This window comes from Antennarius striatus, chromosome 24, assembly GCF_040054535.1.
Source record: "Antennarius striatus isolate MH-2024 chromosome 24, ASM4005453v1, whole genome shotgun sequence".
NCBI lineage: Eukaryota > Metazoa > Chordata > Actinopteri > Lophiiformes > Antennariidae > Antennarius > Antennarius striatus.
This window is the reverse complement of record NC_090799.1, coordinates 9,103,033-9,125,317: the sequence shown is the minus strand read 5'-3', so window position 1 is coordinate 9,125,317 and position 22,285 is coordinate 9,103,033. Positions and strand designations below refer to the sequence as shown.

The window sequence follows — 22,285 nt, the reverse complement described above, 5'->3', positions numbered from 1 at the left end:
GTATGGGATGTATTTATGCAAGTTTGACTAAGGATAGCATCACTGAAGGCCTAGGTATGAAATGCACGGCCCGCCACTGAGTTTTAGGGAATGAGTACGAGGATGGAGGGCTAAAGTTAATCAACACAGACAGAAAGAAAAAATCTCTTAGAATAAAGGCAGTGGTTAGATATCTAAAAAATAAAAAATGATCAAGTGTGGAAAGTGTTCATGAGCGTGAAGTGGAACAGTGAATGTGAACACTGTGACTTCATGTTAAGACACAACAGAATCTTCAATAAACTGGCGATCAGTACATTTGACGCAACTGTAAGAAAAGGAGTGTGATGTGTGTGAAACAGATAGAAACATGTATGCATGAGTTTTATGAATGGAGAGAATTACAACAGTATTTCACGAAGATAAAAGCATTAATCAAAAGATGTTGGGAAGGGAAAATAGCAGAAAAGAATGAATGAAAAAGGTTGTTGCTGTTTGGAATGAATGAAAGACTGAAAGGTGTGAATGTGAACCTACTTAATTATGTCCTCAGCCAACCCAGCTTCGCTGTCAGTCAGGAGGAATGTTTCAGACTCTGACTAATCGAGACACTTAAATAAAGATGAGTTTGAGGTTAGTTTTGTTGGGGGGAACACATTTATTAAACATGAAAATGAAAATAATCTAATTCTAGATTTTCGTTCATTGTTATGTTGATTACGGAAAAGTCAGAGTTGTTTTGTGTTAAAATTGGAAAAATTTGGAAGTTTTGAGTTATATTTTGAATCCTGTTGTGAAAAATGAACGTTATTGAAAGAAAAATATGTATATAAAATGTTTTAGTTGTATGTTCTAAATCACAAATGTTATTAATGTGCACTGTGAAAATCTATTTTTGATAATAAAAGACAAAAAACCCCAAAAAACACGCCCAATCTCGTCCAATCTCGAAAGCTGAGCTGAGTCTGGTTAGTACTTGGATGGGAGACCGCCTGGGAATACCAGGTGCTGTAAGCTTTTTCTCTTTTCCCCATGGCCGAGGGGTGATTGGAAGGAAACGCAGATGAATCATGTCTTGTTTTATGCCATTAATTCATTTTTAACAAAACTTCATTCACTGAATTGATTATTATAATAAACAAAGAACGGCTAACAGAGTGTTTGGAGCTGTTCTGACTGCAGACTCCTCTGTTTCTGTCCGACACAACACTACTTCCCGAATGTGGTTTCAATCCGTCCTGCAAAAATCTGATTGGGACTGATCAGACATGCAACATCAATCTGGATTGGCTAAAAATCAGATATAGGCGATTAGTCTGAACAAGGCCTAATATGCATACGTGCGACTGACTGACAAAAACTAGAGTGTGTATTCTTAATTTCCTCTTCGGGGTTTATAACAGTGTGTAAAATTTTTAAAAAAAATTAAAAAAAGGAAAGAAGAAAGAAAGTAAAAGGACAGGATAGCGCTGCGATAATTAGGGTTTGTCTTTTAAGACCAATGACACCAGTCCGATGCTATATCCATAATGTGTTAAATATTAGTACGTAAACATCAAAACATCACGAAAATACTAAAATACTAAACATTTATGTCATATATACTGTGTTTCTAGTACTAGATTTTCTTAATTATTCAACTGCACCGGCCATCAAACTTGGAGTCCAACACCGCCCCCTGCTGCCATGACAGCGACACTGCAGCTCAGTGCAGGCACATGAGGATTTCCGTATTATTACATTTGAAAGTCTAATTTCATCTGATTTAAACGTGAAACCATAACTTACTGCTTAAAAAACACACACATTTCACATAATAACACAGCAGAGTTTCATAGCAGTCAATCATTCCCACTTGTTTTTAAGGAAAACAGAATCACGCAATAAAATGTGTCTGGTTGAAGTAACAAGATTTATTTGAAAGCAGCATGATATCTGGATATATATATATATATATCTTTCACATTATGACAAGATATTAAGTCAGTTTTCAAAACTACAAAACATTTGTTAGAATTCCATTTGATTAGGTAGATGATAAATTGAATGTAAAAAACATACTTGATGAGTTTTTATTTTGTCACTGTTTATGTCTCAGTTTATCAGTAATATCTAAACCAGAGTGAAGGGACAATACTTCTTTATAACATTCACTATTCATTTTTTTCAATTGCATTTCAAATGCAATTTTCTCAACCTTTTTTTATGATTTCCAGGCCTCATGGAGACGCTGGAGGAACCCGGCCTGAAGACGTCTCTGCTGGAAAAGGTAAAAGTCAGAGCGACACAAACATGAGCAGCATTGCACTGAAGATTAACAAATATTTCTACTGGATTCTTATATGATTGGATTTATGGAATATAAAGAATAAAATGTCAAATTTGACAGTGAAAACAAATGGTTGTTTGAATTTTCATGAAACAGCATGAATATGACATAAGACGTTAACGTTTGCTCACAACTTGAAAGAAAATTGGGATCTATTATTATTTTTATATATAATGGCATTAATCCCATCATGCATTATCTTTAACAAACCATACATTATATGACTTTTAAACATGAAATGCTTGTGCCTGCAAACTCACTTTTCATTTATGACAGTCAGGAACTGGACAGAAAATAAAGTAAAATTCTGCTTCTGCACATTATAGACATTTTTTGTCACTTATATCTTTCATTCGTTTTATGTTCAGGTGTGTTTTGAGTTTGTGACAAAAGGAGAAAGGAGATCTGATGCTTTGTTACGTTCTGGAAACACAAATAAGTAAATAAGGGGAACACACTCAGTATTTTCTACATGATGTTTGACTCCCGGGAGTGCGGCTGCAGGATTCTGAGGGTGATGATGAGTTTAATGGCTTTTCTAAACCAGCTGTAGAACATAGCGTAAATCAGAGGGTTCATGCAGGAGTTGAGCAACATGATCCAAGACAGCACGGCGAAATAGGACAGGCTGTTGGACGTGTCTATGCCGACGATGGTGGGGAAGTAATATGGGCAGAAACACATTAGAAACACAGTCACCACGATACCGAGCGTCACGGCAGCTTTCCTCTCTGACTTTCTGGGGGGCGGCGCCGAGGCGGCGGTGGCGGCGATCTGCCTGCGAATGACACGCATCTGAGAGACGGCGACCCCGAACACCCTGAGGTACAGGACCACCATGACGGTGCTGGGGCCGATGAAGGTGACGAAGAGATCTAACATGCCTGACACGTGGCTGATCACCACCACACACTCCCCGTGACACGAGCTGAACCGCCCCGGCTGCTCCAGGTGACCAATGAGGATGCAGCCGTTGTAAACGAGCGAGCAGGCCCAGCATAAGCAGATTAGGATTTTAACCCGGTTCAGGGTGACCTTGGTGCCGTAGAGCAGTGGGTCGCAGATGGCCAGGTAGCGGTCTACGGAGATCAGCACCATGTTGCCCACGGAGGCAGACAGCAGGCAGTAGGAGACGTACGGGGTCACGGCACACATCAGCCTCCCCAGCAGCCAGCAGGTCTCCACGTAGCGCAGACCCTCGATCGGCATCGCCAGCGCCCCCACCACCAGGTCGGACACGGCCAGCGACAGCAGCAGGATGTTGGTGGGGGTGTGCAGCTGCCGGAAGTGTGAGATGGAGATGACCACCATCAGGTTGAGCGTCACGGTGACCAGGGAGACCAGCGCCATGGCGGTGTAGAGCGTGGCCGTCTCCGGGAGGGGACGCCGCAGCCGCCGGCAGGAGAAGTTGAGGTTGGGGAAGCAGCGCTGAGCGCCCCCGGCGATGCCTTCCATCAGGGAGGAGGAGGAGGTGTGAGGAGGAGGCGCGGGGAGGGAAACGCTTGAACCCTCGACCTGACTGTTCATTTATCCCCCTCCAGCGTCACCCTCCCCCCCTTTTTTTTTTCAAACCCTCAGAGATGATGTCATAGCTGTCACTCATCCCCCCCGTTATCTCCTCATACATGTGTGGTTTTTTTTCCCAGTTAGACAATTGAGAGGCAGGAAAGGTTTGTGAGTTGTATTCTCATGAAGCGAATTAAATGCAGAAAACGGGTTTTATAAGTCAAGATGAAATATTAGTAAAAAATAATAAACGCTCAGACTCAGAAATATCTCACATTCAATAAAGATAGGCTTCATCTTACCAGCATCAGGCTGCATCCTGCTGGTCCTCCATCAGGAAACCCCTCAACTCATCCCCATTAAAGTTCCTCAAACATCACGACTAAACTTATTTAAAAGGCAGTTGTGGTCTTTAGGTTTTTGATAATCTTTTCAGCGCTGGGGGGTCCGAACCAGGTTGTAAGTAGATAGAGACAAAAGAGTGCAACGTTTGAAGACCACATGTTCTTGTTGAGCATTCCAAATATTAATCTAGGTGTGTTTGATGGGACTGTTTCCAGTGGGTAGCGCTGTCGCCGCGCAGCAAGGTGGTTCCCGTCAGAATCCCGTTCTGTCCAGAGTTGGCATGTTCTCCCCGTGTCTGTGTGGGTTCTCCTCCTGGTTCTCCGGCTTCCTCCCACCTCCAGAAACATCTTCACGCAAATTCTTCTCTCTTCATGTCTTCTTAAGACCTTTGCTCCTCTTGGGTGCGTAGGCCGTTGACAAATGCTCTCCATTTCACTCGGTTTGTAGCTGTTCTTTCGAGGTCTCCCCAGTTGAGCCCACCATTTCTGCTTCAACGCTTCTTCTCCAACTGTTCCTGGGGCGTCCTTTTCCCTTGGGGGTTCCATTTCAGGGCTTGTCAGGTAATGTTTGTTGTGGGTTTTATGAGGGTTGGGCCGATCCAACTCTTTCTACCAGATGTGAAGGATTCTTCTTCGATAAGATAAGATAAGATAAGATAAGATATACTTTATTGTCCCACACGGGGAAATTTGTCTTGGGCAAGGTGCACTTAGTCAGCATCAACGTTTAAAACATACAAGACAATACAAAGGTAGCAGCATTGTACATACATAAAAGAGACAAAACTGCCCAACCAAGAGGATATCACTGTCCTCAGTCAATGCTAAAATAGAAGAACCAAGCAAATTACTAAAACAAAATAAAGTGCGTAAACACAATGACATAAAGCAGGTCTAATAAAAATATAAATAAATATAAATAAAGTGCTAAGCACCGTAACAATACGAGGGACCGAAAGTTCATGAGAACAACTAACTGGAGCTTCAAACCACTTACTTGTCATTTAAAAGCGCAACAGAGGTTGGAATAAAAGATACTTTAAAATGGTTGTTTTTGCAACGACTAGTTCTGTAACGTCTACCTGAAGGTAAAAGCTCCTATTCAGGAAAAAGAATGTGAGAAGGATCAGACAACACTCTATTCACCAAACTGAGCACTGACTTCTCAAAGATAGACTGGAGAGGAGTCTTTCCTGCCAATCACCTTCATTGCCGTTTTCACCATTTTAGATTTGAGCTGAACAGAGTCCCATACCAGGCAGCCATGCCATATCTAATAATGCTCCCAAGGACTGAGTCATAGAAAGTAGACATAACTCCGGAACTTACACCAAAAAGTCTCAGTCTATGGAGAAAGTGCAGTCTGAGCCAATTTGGAACACAGATGGTCCACCTGAACATGCCATTATAGCTGGTTGCCCATGTAGACCCCTAAGTACTTATAAGAAGCAACCTGCTCAATCTGCGTATTACCGATAACCACTGGATCATGAAGTCGGACATTTCTAGGGTCAAAGATAATTTTTTTTGTCTTAGTGGTGTTCAAGATCGGGTGACTGTTACCACATACTGTATTAAAGTTGTTAATCTCCTGCATATAGCCCACCAGACTTTCGTCACCCCTCAGAAGGCTCAGTATAACAGTATCATCAGAAAATTTAAAAATGTAGTTATTAGGGAGACTACTTCTGCAATCATTAGTGTAAACAGTAAAGATGAACGCACTCCCCCTTGTGGTACACCAGTGCTAGACAGTTTGGACTTGAGAGTACAGAGTTAACCTTAATCTGTAAGGATCTCTTTGTAATCAGCTAGTAGAACCATCTGATTATGTAAGGGTTGACGTTCATGTTTGATAGCTTCTTTACCAGTAGCTGAGGACAAACAGTATCAAAGACGGAGCTGGAGTCAGTGAAGAGAACCTGAGCGTAGGCCTTTGGGTCTTCCAGATGCTTACCAATTACATGAGTGATGCTAACTACAGCATCCTCGGTGCTTCTACCAGCTCTATATGCGAATTGTAGTGGGTCCAAAAGAGGAGCTACATCAGACTTGAGATGGTTCATAATTATCCTCTCGAAGCGTTTCATTACACTACAAGTTAAGGCAATCGGCCTATAATCCCTGTTCTCTGAAGGACAAGACACTTTAGGAACAGGAATTACAATAGATTTTTTCCAGATATCAGGAACCATGTGCATATCAATCGACCACTGAAATATAGGGCACCTTCAGAGCTCTTCAGAGCACATTTTCAGCTGCGTGGCGGGCAAACCATCTGGTCCCATGGATTTTTTTGTTACCAGCCCTGCTGAAAATACACTTAACCTGTTGCAGATCAATAATGATACGATGTGAAGCACTACACTTAGGAATAAAATCAAAGGGAAGGTGTTGATGAACGTTTGCAGCCTTTGTGTTGTGAGTTTAGTGGTCCTCCATGTCTCTGATCCATACAGCATCACCTGTTTCACATTGGAGTTAGAGATGCTCAATCTTGTGTTGAAGGAGATGTTCTTTGACCTCCAGATCTTTCTGAGCATGTTAAACACCACTCTAGCCTTGTTAATTCTGCTTCTCATGTCAGCATCGGTACCTCCGGTTGTGTCCACCACACTTCCTAGGTAGGTAAACACTTCTACCTCTTCTAGGACAGTGTTGTTAATACAGATACGGTGGTTGGTTTTGGCGTGGATCTTGGTCACCTGTGACTTTACTGTATTGGGAGTGAGACACAGTTTTATTGCAGTTTTTGTAAACCTGTCTGTCTTCTCTTGCATTTGTTCTTGTGAGTGTGTAAGGACAGCTATGTCATCCGCAAACCCAAGATCGTCTGGCTGTTCCCACAATGTCCGCTGAATTCCATTTCTCTTCCCCTCTGTTGCTTCAGGTGAATTGGTTAGTTTCAAAATGTCTGTAGGTGTGTGTGTGTGTGTGTGTTTGTGGGTGTTTGTCTCCGCAGTGCACTGGCGCCACACCTGGAGTGTACCCTGAAAATCGGTTGGAAGGTTGCTCCGTGTGGTGAAGTTGGCCGTAATGTGGGCCTCCATCAGTTTTTATAAAGTCCTTCTTCCATCCGTCACCAGATGTTCTCAGTGGGGTTCAGATCAGGGGGACCACAACCCTCAGGATGTCCTTAGAAATTCAAAAAGAAATTCAAAATGACCTTTACTCATCTGGCCTCGGTGGTGATGGCGTGTTGAGAAACTCAACAACTGCTGCCACGATGAAAGAGAGAGTCTTTATAGAATAGAGAAAAGAGATGGATTGATTAGATCGATAAGAATTCATATAAAAAAAAACAGATTTCTGTTAAGATCTGGTCTTTGATTTTTTTCAGGAGTGTATTTATGAAATGAACAGTTTGAGCGAACAAACAACTTTTATCACCCCGGCTTGGCTTTAAATAAATCTTTAACAACTTGCACAGCCAGTTATTAAGACTTTTAATCGCTATAGAGAGAAAATAAAATTTAAAACCGTTCAGATCTTTACGAGTCCGTGCTGCTATTTCGGTGTTTTCATCATCATTACGTGTTATTTTTCTCACACCTCGGCCTGGCCTGGTGCCCCGGCCCTCAGAGGTGTTGCTTTACCGACTCCTGCTAATGAGACGTGAGCTTGTTTTGCTGTTCTGTGAGAAGATATAATTTATTCCCCGAGGATTTCCAGTCTTGAGTGTGCCAAAGTTGCACAAGTATCGTCGATGTTACATCATGTATTATCCATGACCGCAAACACGCAGTAAACGACTGCTTTTGTTACTTCTGTGTGGAATTAGTTCAGCTGTGACTCTTTCAAAGGCCAGAAGCTCAAATCCATTTTTATAACGTTGGTTTTAATGGTTGTCATTTAGTTTAGTCATTTAATTTTGTTAAGTTTGCATTGAAAAGTTGACATTATTGGGTTTTTTGGTTTGATGCTGGTCACTGATGTGCTCACTGTGTTTATTCTCATTTCCATTTCCACCATTTATTTCAGCCTTAATTAACCCAGCAGGCCATTTTCTTCATTTCATTCCAGATGATTGTGTCATTTAAGTTCTCTGTTAGAGTTTGAGCAAATAAGGGATGAACTGGGATTTTTATTGTTGTTTTTGTTTGCAAATGTCACCACAAAGCTCGAACTGTTGCCATGATTGAATCAAAAATCTGAGCTCACATTTAGCCAAACCTTGTGCATGTGCAAAAATACAAGCAATAGGAAGGCAGCCGAGAATGTTTAAATAGGCAACAGTGAGAAAAACAGTTTGGTGAATTAAGTCCTCAAACTTTGTTAAGAATGATTATTGATTATTGAATTCATTATTAGGGCTGTTTTAGAAGACAAATATGGATGATTTTATTATAAGATATCCCGACAACCCATTGAACAGACTGATTAATTGTGACTTAATTATATTCGAAAAATAGATACTATATATTTAGTACAGGCATGATGCAGCCAGCTGCTGAGTGTCCTACCTGGGTCCAGATGGTTGTGGAAAGCGAACACAATCCAGTGGCCTAGAGGTTAGTCATGTTTTTGGTTCAATACCCTCCTCTTCTTCTGTTTGTTATTATAATTGTGCTGTCCTAACAAGTTTAAAATTATAATTTAATTCTTGTTTAGGGTGAAGGTTTATGCGCACCGTGACAGATTATATCTAAAACTTTAAACGTTATAGCCAAAGCTAAAGGAAAACTGGTTGCTGCTAATGTCATTTGTTTTTTTTATGTTTCCTGTATTGAGGATGATTAAATGAATCCTCGATGAATTTCGATTTTTAAACAAAAAATAAAAATAAAAATAAAGTTTACACTCAATTTCTTTCCGGAAACGTTCAGGTCAGTCTTTACGTCAGTGACGTACCGGAAGTAGCGTCCACGTGCGTCTGTATTTGTATACACGGAAGTTGATGAGCACGCGTTCCCTGCCAGCTGCGTTAGCGAACCGACATAAAATAAGATAAAATAAGATAATGTTATTTATCCCGAACTGGAAAATTTTAAAAAACCGCAATTCACGGTGTATTTTGAGTAAACGCGACTAAAACAAGGAAGTTATTCCGCTAACGCGATAAAATGTTAACATCCGCTAAATAATGACGAGCGTGGTTTGCTAACATCCGGTTTGTTAGCGAACGGCTAACTCGCCGCGGAGCCGCAATGGCGTCGGGTTATCCCACCCCCGTTTACTCCCACGCCGGACGGGGGGACTTCAGGGACGTTTACGAGCCGGCGGAGGACTCGTTCCTGCTGATGGACGCGCTGGAGAAAGACGTGGAGCGGCTGCGGCTAATGAGGTTAGCATGGAATGCTACAATCATTTTTGGCCTTATCCCCTTCCGTAGTGAGCAGCTCCGCAAATGTTTTTTTTTTGACAATTTGACATTTTTCTCGTATTTGTGTCTTTTCGTGGTTTCCTAAAAGGTTATGTTAAATGATGCAGATATAATCAATAATAAATAAATTTAATAAATAATCAACGACCTCCCACTGTTAAGGTATGACCTTTGAAAAACGAAAACCGTGTATTTTAGAGGTTAAAGGGAAGTTTTCATTATGGGCCAAAAGTTCGGACACATCTTATTTAATGCGTATCCAAGGTGTGTTGGCCCGTACCGCACATTTATTCAGTGAATACACTCCCTTGTTTATCTTAAGTGCTTCCTTTCTGTGTTTCCAGACCGTGTGTGTGTCTGGAGGTGGGCAGTGGATCAGGAGCGGTGTCAGCGTTCCTGGCGTCTGTGGTCGGACCTTCGGCTTTCTATCTGTGAGTGATGCAGACGTACAGCAGAGTTCATTTACCTCAAGAAAGTAGTGCATCCCTGGGATGTGCATCCCAACATGACGTTTATGCATCCCAAAACCAATAACAGAATATACGATAGAAGCGTACGCAAGGATTAAGTTTAACCCGATAGTACAAAATAAAAAATAAACCTGATTTGAATTGTTTCATTAATAATTATTTTTATCAAAATGTTAGTCTGGTAGTCATTCTTAAAAAAAAGAAGTTTTGATAATAAAGATGTCTTCTTCTTCTTTTCCTTTCGGCTTTTCCCTTCAGGGGTCGCCACAGCGAATCAATTTCCTCCATCTAGCCCTGTCCTTTGAATCCTCTTCTCTCACACCAACTACCTTCATGTCTTCCCTCATTACATCCATAAACCTCCTCTTTGGTCTTCCTCTAGGTCTCCTGCCTGGCAGTTCAAAACTCGGCATCCTTCTACCAATATATTCACTATCTCTCCTCTGGACATGTCCAAACCATCTCAGTCTGGCCTCTCTGACTTTATCTCCAGAACCTCTAACATGTGCTGTCCCTCTGATGTTCTCATTCCTGATCCTATCCTTCCTGGTCACTCCCAGAGAGAACCTCAGCATCTTCATCTCTGCTACCTCCAGCTCTGTCTCCTGTCTTTTCCTCAGTGACACTGTCTCTAGACCAAACAACATCGCTGGTCTCACCACAGTTTTGTACACCTTTCCCTTCATTTTAGCTGAAACTCTTCTATCACACATCACACCTGACACTTTCCCCCACCCGTTCCATCCTGCCTGTACACGCTTCTTCACCTCTTTTCCACACTCTCCATTGCTCTGGACTGTTGACCCTAAGTACTTAAAATCCTCCACCTTCTTGATCTCTTCTCCCTGTAACCTCACTCTTCCACCTGGGTCCCTCTCATTCACACACATGTACTCTGTCTTACTGTGGCTAACCTTCATTCCTCTCCTTTCCAGGACAAACCTCCACCTCTCTAGATTCTCCTCCACCTCTTCCCTGTTCTCACTGCAGATCACAATGTCATCTGCAAACATCATAGTCCATGGAGATTCCTGTCTAACCTCATCTGTCATTCTGTCCATCACCATAGCGAACAAGAAGGGGCTCAGAACTGAACCCTGATGCAGTCCCACCTCCACCTTGAACTCCTCTGTCACACCTACAGCACACCTTACCACTGTCTTACAGTCCTCATACATGTCCTGCACCGCTCTAACATATTTCTCTGCCACTCCAGACTTCCTCATACAATACCACAGTTCCTCTCTGGGCACCCTGTCATAAGCTTTCTCCAGATCTACAAAAACACAATGCAGCTCCCTCTGGCCTTCTCTGTACTTCTCTATCAACATCCTCAGAGCAAATACTGCATCTGTAGTACTCTTTTTTGGCATGAAACCATACTGCTGCTCACAAATGTTCACTTCTGCCCTTAGTCTAGCTTCCACTACTCTCTCCCATAACTTCATTGTATGGCTCATCAGCTTTATTCCTCTGTAGTTGCCACAACTCTGCACATCTCCCTTGTTCTTAAAAATGGGCACCAGCACACTTCTCCTCCATTCCTCAGGCATCTTCTCACTATCTAAGATCCTGTTGAACAACCCAGTCAGAAACTCTACTCCACCTCTCCTAGACACTTCCATACCTCTACAGGTATATCATCAGGACCGACTGCCTTTCCACTCTTCATCCTCTTCAATGTCCTCCTCACTTCATCCTGACTAATCTTTGCTACTTCCTGGTCCACAACAGTCACCTCTTCTAGTCTTTGTTCCCTCTCATTTTCCACGTTCATCAACTCTTCAAAGTACTCTTTCCATCTTCCCATCACACTACTGGCACCTGTCAATAGACTTCCATCCCTATCCTTAATCACCCTAACCTGCTGCACGTCCTTCCCATCTCTATCTCTCTGTCCTCTCCTTCTTCGACCAACAGTAATCCAATTTCCACCGGCGCCCTGTAGGTCAACAGCGCCGATGGCGGTCGTTGTTAACCCGGGCCTCGACCGATCCGGTATGGAAGTCATAGGTTTGATTCGCATCTTTGATTTGGCAAAAGTTTTACGCCGGATGCCCTTCCTGACGCAACCCTCTGTATTTATCCGGGCTTGGGACCGGCACAATAAGACACTGGCTTGTGTCCTCTTGCGGCTACATTTTTGATAATAAAGATGTGATAGGTTTTTTTCCCTTTGCTTTTCACTCAGTTTTCTTTCCCATTAATTCGTATATTCTCCTGTGAACAAAACTGACAGAGCCTTCTCCACACACAAATTTTTCGTAATTTGTGTGGAGAAATTTGTCTTTGTTGCTGACATTTAACTGTGCCTCACCCATGGAAACAATTGCGTCCATTGCTGTACAAATGTTGGGATTTTTGCTGGGTTTCGCTTGGTTTCTTCTGCATCTTTATCTGTACTGTCCACAGCAATCTCTTTTTCTTCATTAACTTTTGGTTGTTTTTTACTCAAGAAAGCACAAATTGTCACTTGGTTTTTCTCCAACTTTTGCATCTTTTTCGGAGGAATAGTGATACGTAAAAGTGACGCGTCGCTCTCACTGCAGCGTGTAAAACGAGCAGACGTCGTGTTGCCGTTGGGTCGATTTTAATAAAACTGAATCCCGCAGATGAGTCTCATGACGGTAAACTCACGCGAGATCAAAACGTAATGGCGATTTCCGGGTTCGAAATCTAAGTGGAGAAATGGATAGTGACTATTTTTGAAGGGAAGTGCACTTTTTCGCAATATTATATCGTGGAAAAAGGTAGCATCGTTTTTTATAAATTGTATTTAAAGCTTGTGTAGGGACGCATGCTGATGGTCGTGCGTCCCTGTCAAAAAATGTGCATACATGCTGATGATGAGTTAAAGTGCGTTTGTGATTCTCTTCCAGCTGCACCGACGTGAACCCAGCAGCGGTTCGGTGCACAGCAGAGACGGCGTCCTGTAATAACGTTTCCCTGCAGCCCGTCACCACGTCGCTGGTGAGACCCGGACTTCCTGTAGCGTGTTGGTGTAACGTGTTTAAAGCTGACGCTGTTCTCTCCCCCCTACAGGTGGACTGTCTTCTGCCGCGCCTCAGTGGGAAGGTGGACATCCTCCTGTTCAACCCCCCCTATGTGGTCACGCCTTCAGAAGAGGTTGGCAACACCTGGTCAGTTCAGACGTGGAGGCTAACACCCCCCGTCTCTTATTAAGGCTTGTTCTGCTTCCAGGTGGGGGGGTCGGGGATCGAAGCCTCCTGGGCCGGAGGGCGGCGGGGGCGAGAGGTGACTGACAGATTCCTGCCTCTGGTGACCCGCCTGCTGTCCAGGGGGGGAGTGTTTTACCTCGTCGCCATCGCGGAGAACGATCCAGGTGAGTTCAGGTCTGCGTTTCGGGGGTCAGACATGTGACACCAGGATGACGCCTTTGTCTCCTCGCCGCCAGAGGAGATCATTGGGCTCCTGGGCCGGTCCGGCCTGAGGGGGGAGTCCTTCCTGTCTACCAGAGCGGGAAACGAGAGGCTGTCTGTCCTGCGCTTCCAGAAGCCCCAGCTATGAAGAACGGTCACATGACTGCTTTCACAGGTAGGTTTAATCAGGATCACAGGTTCAGGGTACAGGAAGTTCACATTAATCCAGCAGACCTCTAGGTACGAACAGGAACTAGTTAGGAACTCATTACTAGTGCAGATTCATGGAATGTTAAAATCTATGTTTACAGATGTTGTTTCTAACTCTGGTTCTTCCACAGGAGGCGTCCGTCCTCCCCCAGTCGGACCGCCCCGCTGGCCACCAGCTCCATGGCGGTGGGGAAGGCTCGGTGCTCCGCCTCTCTGATCCTGTCCGACAGGCTGTCCTCGGTGTCGCCCCCCAGCACCGGCACCGCCTCCTGGACGATGATGGCTCCTGTGTCCACCTCCTCCTGCAGACGGAGCAGAGGACCGTCAGGCGTACAGAACACCGAGGCGTCGTCGGGGTGACTCATACTCACCGCTACGAAATGAACGGTGCAGCCGGCGACGCGGACCCCCGCCTGCAGCGCCTGCTTCTGCGCGTTCACCCCCTTGAACGAGGGCAGCAGGGACGGGTGGATGTTCAGCAGCTTCCCTGTGACAAACGTGAGCCGTCAGACCGTTTAAAGACGCCGATCGTGTGGCCTCGAACGTTTTCTTACCGTTCCACTTCCTGACAAACGTTCCCGTGAGGATCCGCATGAATCCGGCCAGACACACCAGCTCCACGCCGAACTCCTCCAGCACGCGGTCGATGGTGCCGTCGAACTCCGCCCGGCTCCCGTACAGCTTGTGGTCCACCACCTGTTTGGGACGTGACCCCCCACCCACCCCGGTTATCAAGCGGATGCAGCGTTTTTGTTCGGACATAAAGGTCGTTTAGTGACTCTCACCCGCGTCTGGATTCCGGCCAGCGACGCCCTCTTCAGGCCCTGGACGCCGGGGCGGTTGGAGATGACGACCACGATCTCTGCAGAGCTGGACGGACGCCTGGCCTGCTCGATGAGCGCCTGCAGGTTGGTGCCTGGTGCAGAACGACGGCTTGTTTACTTGTTTATTTATTTACTGTGATAATAGTAATAAAGTACTCACCTGTCCCAGAGATCAGAACGCCTACTTTGGTCCTCTTCAGCGGAATGCTTCCATTGGGCTCGGCTCTGGAGGTGGGGCCTGCATTTTGCAGGCTGTGCTTGAGGTTGCGGACCACCACAGGCTCCGCCCCTACGATAAAACATTAACGTGTAAATGTGGAATAAAACAGTGACACCTGGAGCCGAGCTAGAAGCCTCACCTGGTTGCCTGCGGGTCAGCGAACCCACGATCCAGGCTTCCTGCGCCTGCAGCTGACGCAGGACGCTCTGGGCGTCGGAGGGCGACGCCACCAGCACCGCCCCCAGGCCGCAGTTGAAGGTGCGGGACATTTCCTCCTCGCTCAGCGCCCCCGCCTGCTGGAGCCAGGAGAACACGGGAGGGATGCTCCACAGAGAGGCATCTGAATCAAACATGAACATCAAATATAAACGATGATGGGGGGAGGAACGGCGAGAGAAATAACCACGAGCTCATGTGACCTCAGAGGTGAAGACATCCCAGCGCTCATAGAATATGCAAGAAGACAAACAGGGGAGGTGAAGCCATGAAAAGAACATCTATTCATATTTACATTTCCCTCTGTGCACTATTTAAACAGGAAATGTTTCCCTTCCCGCTGGGCAGCGACCAGCCTCCAAAAATCCTAATTCAGCATAATCAGCGGCACGCCGCCTTCACGTCAACACGTTTGTGTTTCGTCACAAGAGGCGCCGTCTCACCCAAGTCGACTGCCAGCTCCTGGGGGAGCACCCGCGGGATGTTCTCCAGGAGCCCGCCCCCCGTGATGTGAGCGTACGCCTTGACGGCGCCGCCGCGGAGGATCGGCAGCAGCGGGCGGCTGTAGATCTTCGTCGGCGTCAGCAGAACCTCGCCTGGAGGCAGAGACGTGATGAAAGCGCCGGATTCAGTCGTTATCGATGTCACAAAATACTATAAATCTATACGATATTCAATCAACCTGAATAGATTCCAATGATATTTTTGGAGGGATGGAGATGTGGATCGAGTTACAAGAAACACACCCACTGTCTTCTAACTTGATGTGGTTTTAAGCACCAAAAATAAAAGTGGAGGTTTGAATTCTTGGTGCTTTTATTTTGTAAGACGTTGGAAGCAGGAAGAGGAAACGCAGACTCACCAACAGTCTCTCCTGATTGGCTGAAGGGAGCGGGGGAGCTGTAGCTCAGGCCGGATTTCTCCAGGACTTTGCGCACCAGGCTAAAGCCGTTGCTATGGATTCCGGAGGAGGCCACGCCTATCAGGGCGTCTCCCTCGGTGATGTCACTCAGCCTGGGCAGCAGGGCTCCTCGTTCCGCTGCTCCGACGCAGAACCCGGCGAGGTCGTACTCACCCGGGGCGTAGACCCCCGGCATCTCCGCCGTCTCGCCACCTGAACGCAAAAAAAAAAAAAAAAAATCAAGGTGAGCATGGAGACCAGTTTGTACGCGTCATCCACGCCGTCACCTCCTCACCCAGCAGGGCGCAGCCGGCCATCTGGCAGGCCTTGGCGACGCCCCCCACCACGGCGGCGGCCACCTCCACGTCCAGCCGGCCGCAGGAGAAGTAGTCGAGGAAGAAGAGCGGCTCGGCGCCCTGAGCCAGCACGTCGTTCACGCACATGGCCACCAGGTCCTGACCCAGACCGCCATGTCGGCCGCACGCCTGGGCGATCTGCGACCGAACCGGAGAGTTTATGTGGAAATAAATAAAACAAACGTGGCGCCAAGTGAAACATCTAACTCACGTTCGTCTGAGATAATCCTGGATCGCTCGGCGCTCTACCAGCCAGACCGGCTGCGTTTGAATCTGTCTACAGATAAACACACCTCGCCTTCTGCTCCTTTTCTCCAACGCCAACTCCAGATCCGACTATGAATTGTTAATTTCTGGCAGATCTGGAGTCAGCCGTGGCCAAGTTGGAGCGGGTGGAGGTGCTAACGCTGCTAACGGCTTCGTGTTGGTTCTCGCGGGCGGAGAGTCTTCCTCACTCACCTTCAGTTTGGTCCCGACGCCGTCCGTCCCTGACACCAGGATGGGGTCGACGAACCCGGCCGCCTTCAGGTCAAACAGCCCGGCAAAGCCCCCCAGGTCTGCGCTGCAGCCTGGGGGGTCAATCACCAGTTACAAACTGACAAAATAAAGCATGTGACCACTGGATTTAAAGGGGAGGGGCTTAGCTTTACGCAGTTACCAGGGCGGGACGTCGCCTTGGCCAAAGGCTTGATCATGTCCACAAGCTTGTTGCCGGCGGCGATGTCAACTCCACTGTCCTTATAGGTCAGACCTCTGCCAGAGACACAGGAAACGCATCACCGATGACTCAAGGACCAGGAGGCGGGGCCAGAGAGAACTTTATTATTAGGGTTCGTTCACACACACCTGTGTCGGTTCAGGTCGGCGACGGCCCGGTGGCCGATGTCCCGGCGGTACACCGACCCGGGGAAACCAACCGCCGCCACGCCCTGATTGGCCGCCTGCAGCGCCGTCTCCAAGGACGGCCTGACCGCCGTGACGGTGAGGACCCGCCCACCGCTGGAGACCACGCCTCCGTCCTTCAGGGCGGTGCCAGCGTGGAAAACCTGCAGCCCCATGTCCTCAACCTGGGACAAGCCTGGAGCACGACAGCAGAGAAAGATTCAAACCCAAAATCCACTTCCTGTTTGTCTGACCAGACAGGATGACGTCATTCAGGCGTCAAATGTTTAAAAATAAAATCTGGACTGAATTAATTTTCAGAACTTCTTTCTTCATCTGCCTCTGAGTGTTGTCACGAATGCTTTTCACTGCCAGCGCGTTTTTGGCAATTTTACAACATCATTAAACGTTTGAAGAAGTTTGTCTCTTCTGAGGAAGAGACAGAACTAATGAAGCTGTGAAAGTCTCTGAAATCTTTCCACCCACTCTCCATCTATGGGGGATTTAATCCCACAGCTCCCCCACACAGACAGAAGTTACCCCTCTCCTCCTCCTGCCTACCCGTGATCCTCACTCCCTTCTGGTAGGAGCCGGGGTATCCGGCACTGGCCATGACCACGGTGACCGCAGCGCTGTCCTGGTGCCACACGGGGGCGCTGGAGGCCAGCCTGCCACTCATGGTGTTCAGGATCACCTGGTAAAGGTCGCTCTGCAGGAGGGGCATCAGCACCTGGAGGGAGGGGGGCAATAAATATTAATTCCTGGTTGTCTTAAGAAGGAATTCCGCCTTAAGAAGAACCCACCTGACACTCCGGGTCTCCAAAGCGACAGTTGAACTCCAGGACTTTTGGCCCCTGCGGGGTCAACATCAGCCCCGCGTACAGCACACCTGGAAGCAGAAACAGGGTGGGGGGTAACTAATCTGGATCCAAAACTCCTCCATGCATGAGAACGGCCTCATGGGAGCTCACCCACATACGGCGCCCCCTCCTCCCTCATCCCGTCCACCGTCCTCTGCAGCACCGTCTCTCTGATCTCCTGCAGCAGCTCACGGCTCACCTGCCAACAGGAAGCCACAAGGACTCACAACCGGCCCTGGGTGTCAACACGAGGACCGACAGGAGGGAGCCGGTGCGTTACCTGAGGGGTGGGGCAGTAGGCCCCCATGCCGCCAGTGTTGGGGCCCTGGTCGCCATCCTGCAGCCGCTTGTGATCCTGCGCCGGAGGCATCGGCGCCACCGAGGAGCCGTCGCTGAAACACAGACACTGAGAGACGAGGAGAAGGCTGAAGAACATCCTGCTCACTTCCTGCTAATTAATACCCCCAGGTAGCCATAAAAGAAGTTACTCACAGACACTTCCTCTCCCTGGAGAAGCTCCTCCACCACCACCGTCTCTCCGGCGGATCCGAACGCTCCATCCTGACGAGGAAACTCACGTTTGAACACGAGGACACGCTTAAAGACGGAGCTTCTAGAAACCGCGTGACGCACCTTCATGATGTCCATCACCGCCCGACAGGCTTCCTCCCGGTCTCCTGCCACGATCACTCCCTTCCCCGCCGCCAAGCCGCTGGCCTTCACCACCAGCGCCGGGTAGTCGGCCCTGGAGACCCCGAAACAAATCGCTCAGTAACAAAAACATCTGGAACAGCTGCTCCATGGACAGCGCGGCGCAGGAAGTGTTTCTTCTTCTGCGGGCCATTTAACGTCCGCAGCCCACAATATTGTTTGTGGATCGGTACGGATGGAGGCGGGTGGAATATGGCAGCTGTTCTTCAGCCTGAGATGGTTTATATGAGCACAGGAACGACTTTCACCGGGAATAAAGGAGCGTCTTTCCCCCTCGGTGTGTAAAAGTTACTGCTCCGTTTACGGAAGATGACTTCCTGTGACTTCAGCGCTCATAGAAAAGCTAATCGCCACATCTCAGAACATTAACTCATGAAGCCATCTGAGAAACACAACTTCCATTTTCTATTACGCCGCAGCTTCTGCCTGTTTAATGGCTTCGAAAACAAAACTCCCCACAACTTTCCTGCAACATTTAGCACAAAAAGACACCTGAACTCCTCCTGATACGACAGAGAATCTTTACTGACGTGCGGATGTAGCTGCAGGCCTCCTGCGGGTCGGTGAAGGAGCCGTAGCGCGCCGTGGGGATGCCGTGGCGCTCCATGAACGCCTTGGAGAAGCTCTTGCTGGCCTCCAGCTGAGCCGCTTTGGCTGACGGCCCGAAACACGGGACGCCCACCGCCGTCAGGTCGTCGACGATGCCTGAGGAGAGGACGGAGTTACTACGGAAATCGTATGAAGTCGTATGAAGGTGTAGACATGAGAGGGGGGGGGGTTCACCTGCTGCCAGGGGAACCTCTGGTCCGACCACAACCAACCCCACATGGTGGTCCTTGCAGAACTGAGCCAGGATGCTGTGGTTGCTAACGGATACCTCTGCGTGCAGAAACAGAGGAGGGGCATTCTTAGTAGAATCTCCTTCCTGTAAGCGATGCTACGTGTCTCCTAGCGTTGTGAGGATTTGGTGATGGTTACCAGAGTTGCTGATCTTCCCACAGCTGGCCGTGCCAGCGTTACCGGGGGCGACCAGGACCTGCTGAACTAGTGACGACTGGGCCAGCTTCCAGGCCAGAGCGTGCTCCCGCCCGCCGCCGCCGACCACCAGCACCTTCTCTGCCATCGTACCTGAGTGACGAGAACAAAACGGCGTCCCAGAACGTCACGTTAAAAGGCATCCGCGGGCGCTTTAGCCGTCCGTTAAAATGCCCGTTTAATTGCATGCAGACGTTGACCTATACAGAGTGGAGTTCCCTAAGCTGCGAGGAAGCGGTGACCTTTTCCGAGGCTGGGGGTCTTACATTATCTTGTAATGCCACGCGAGCTCGGATCCAATCAAGTGGAACAAAAACACAAGTCAACAATTAAATGGGGTGGTCACCGGGCGACGCCGAACCACCAGCAGCTCCAAGCAGAGGATGATTTGCATGGAGAAACAAAACCGTTATGAGGCTGACGTACAGTAGAGCCGCTCGCCTCAGCAGCGTCCATCCTGCAGTCTCTAGGTTTCATTTACAGAACGACTGGATCATTTTTTGTTTTATTCTTTACAAGCGTTTAAAGGCTTGAAACCATCAGCATCTCTAAGAAACAAAACCATGACACCGGTTTGGATTAATGTAATCTCATTACTGCAATAAAAAAGGGCTCAAACAGTACAAATCTTTGATTTTAAGTCTTTTCTTAATTGTTTTTCTAATTGCCTGTCTGAAATGTAAAAAATAAAGTTGGATCAAAAAGCTTCTGTCCAGGATAGGTGTCAAAGTTTTTTTTAGCTGTGTCTCCCCTGGAACAAATACCTCTATAAAACAAATATGACCATAATTTATACGTAGAAAACCAAGTTTAAACAACAAAATATTGAACATTTTTTCAGTTATATGGAAACATATTCATTCCTGCATCCATCAGCAGATGTTTTAGATAAAACCTGCCCAAAAAGAGCAAACGGATTAAACGCAAACACACCAGGGGTCAGAGTTCACGTCCTCATCTGCAGTGAGATGATAAGGGTTGTGTAAAAGCAGTGATGATGTTGGGGATCCTCCAGACAGGCTGGGATCACATTCAGGACACACACACACACACACACACACACACACACACACACACACACACACACACACACACACACACACACACACACACACACAGTGTGTCCACAATTAGTTCAACCAGTGATTCTGATTAAAATCACTAAACTCGTGACTCACGTGTCACAGAGAAAAGCTGGAGCCTGACAGCTAACAGGAAGATGAGCTAAAAAAAAAAAAGATGTTTGCATTTATTCCCTTACTAAAAGTCACTTCAACGCGTTAATCCGTTTCTATGGGGCTCAGGGGATGAGTGGTGCCGTCTACATCCTGAAACAACTCACCCCAACTTCTCTTCACGCAGGTTAGCACAACATAAATGAGCAGCAACACAATGCAACTTTTCCACATCAGCGTTAGCTGATGCTAGCAGCTAATATTCCGCTTACCTGTGCGTGTTTGAGTGTGTACTGACCCAGGAATTAGCCCGGTCCGATTCGGGACAGACGCGACCGCCTCCGCTCTCAGCCCGCAGACTGACCGCAGCAGCGGGGTATCAAGGCTGATTCCAACACCACGTGGATCCACTTTGTCAACACAATGAAGCGACGTCACGTTAAAGTTCGCGAAAAAAAAATGCTACGCAACGTACAAACAGCTCGTTTCAGCGGGTTAATGGTTAATGTTTAAACGGAGCCATGAAGTGTCGGCTTTTTATCTTTATTTGCCGCGCGAGCTAACTTTCTGGGAAGTTTGTCAACTTCCTTGACGTTACTGGCAGGTGCATCATGGGAATTGTAGTGAATCGTCATTCTCGGGCGCGCTGCAATATTGATCTTCCCGGAAAAATGTGTTCACTAAAATTTATTCCGCTGAAGACAAATATTTTTGAAATGCATTTAAAATACAATAAAAATACAAGCTTTTATATTAAATCTGTTGATTAATTAAATTTAATTAATTAAAGGTTTGTTGATTTAAAGCTATATTTAACTACTTTAATAAAAGACTGCAACTAATAGTTACTCCGTTATAATCTCATGATTGTAAAAAAATACAGGTTATAATTGAGTCTACCTCAGTTTTTGACATTTGGGTGGTTTTAATAAAATGATTTAATGAATGAACTATATTTCTATTTTGTTTTCATGTTTTATGTGCAGAAATCTGTATTAAAATATGGTTGCATAGCAGCAACAGGAGTGCTTTTGAAACCTACAGTATAATTGCATGATAATAAAACTCATATTGCATTATTTGATGATACTACTCCTGAGATATACAATGCAAGCACTCTGCAGATATAAAGATTTTTCTTTGTGGAGGTGCTCCTTTAACTCAAACAGACGATCTGATGTGAGGGGAAGTGAACTAGCCCTCTGGGAAAACAGACGGATAGTTTCCTTTAATTTGCCAACATCTAAGTATCCTGGCTGCAGTGACTAGACCATCTTTAGTTCTTAATGTAGCCTGTGGAGCGATCGGATGAGCTTGCATCGCTTTAGAGCGTCACGATTTAACAGATCTGAAATAGAAGCTGGAGTCCTGCCATTTACTGCTGTGAGAGAAATCAATACGTTCTGAAAGTCAATCCTAAAGTTAACAGGAAAAAAAGTGTCAAGTGGTGAAATGAGGGCTGATAGGATATTTTTTTAATTATTTAATTCTAAGTAAATGTCTACAGAGTTAGATTAGGGAAAGTGGCTACACTGGTCAATGCGGGATGATTGCATGCGGTAAA

The 22,285-nt window shown here is 46.6% G+C and overlaps 3 protein-coding genes across 10 annotated transcripts; 1 reads left to right on the top strand and 2 right to left on the bottom strand.

The window, feature by feature from the left end:
* Positions 1-2,776: 2,776 nt before the first annotated feature.
* On the bottom strand, positions 2,777-3,763 carry LOC137591600 (trace amine-associated receptor 13c-like). Its single transcript, XM_068309697.1, has one exon. The coding sequence runs from the start codon at positions 3,761-3,763 to the stop codon at positions 2,777-2,779; it is 987 nt and encodes a 328-aa protein (XP_068165798.1).
* A 5,291-nt stretch (positions 3,764-9,054) lies between these two features.
* Positions 9,055-13,808, top strand: n6amt1 (N-6 adenine-specific DNA methyltransferase 1). The gene is made up of 7 exons (XM_068309201.1): positions 9,055-9,442; positions 9,826-9,912; positions 12,831-12,921; positions 12,994-13,077; positions 13,153-13,294; positions 13,367-13,506; positions 13,673-13,808. The coding sequence occupies exons 1-6, from the start codon at positions 9,306-9,308 to the stop codon at positions 13,477-13,479; spliced, it is 654 nt and encodes a 217-aa protein (XP_068165302.1). The 5' UTR covers positions 9,055-9,305; the 3' UTR covers positions 13,480-13,506; positions 13,673-13,808.
* Positions 13,496-21,309, bottom strand: gart (phosphoribosylglycinamide formyltransferase). 8 transcript variants are annotated; one of them, XM_068309200.1, is made up of 22 exons: positions 20,994-21,309; positions 19,490-19,639; positions 19,295-19,390; positions 19,042-19,216; positions 18,434-18,545; positions 18,293-18,361; positions 18,081-18,206; positions 17,912-17,999; positions 17,744-17,829; positions 17,502-17,670; positions 16,905-17,136; positions 16,717-16,811; positions 16,518-16,627; positions 15,998-16,196; positions 15,664-15,915; positions 15,245-15,397; positions 14,725-14,925; positions 14,526-14,654; positions 14,327-14,457; positions 14,096-14,237; positions 13,913-14,028; positions 13,496-13,843 (listed from the first exon to the last, which is right to left on the bottom strand). In XM_068309200.1, the coding sequence occupies exons 2-22, from the start codon at positions 19,632-19,634 to the stop codon at positions 13,652-13,654; spliced, it is 3,018 nt and encodes a 1,005-aa protein (XP_068165301.1). In that variant the 5' UTR covers positions 19,635-19,639; positions 20,994-21,309; the 3' UTR covers positions 13,496-13,651. The 8 variants fall into 8 exon arrangements, with proteins under 8 accessions (XP_068165301.1, XP_068165300.1, XP_068165299.1 ...); XM_068309199.1 differs by having other exon boundaries at positions 13,913-14,237; XM_068309198.1 differs by having other exon boundaries at positions 18,293-18,545; positions 19,042-19,390.
* Positions 21,310-22,285: the final 976 nt, after the last annotated feature.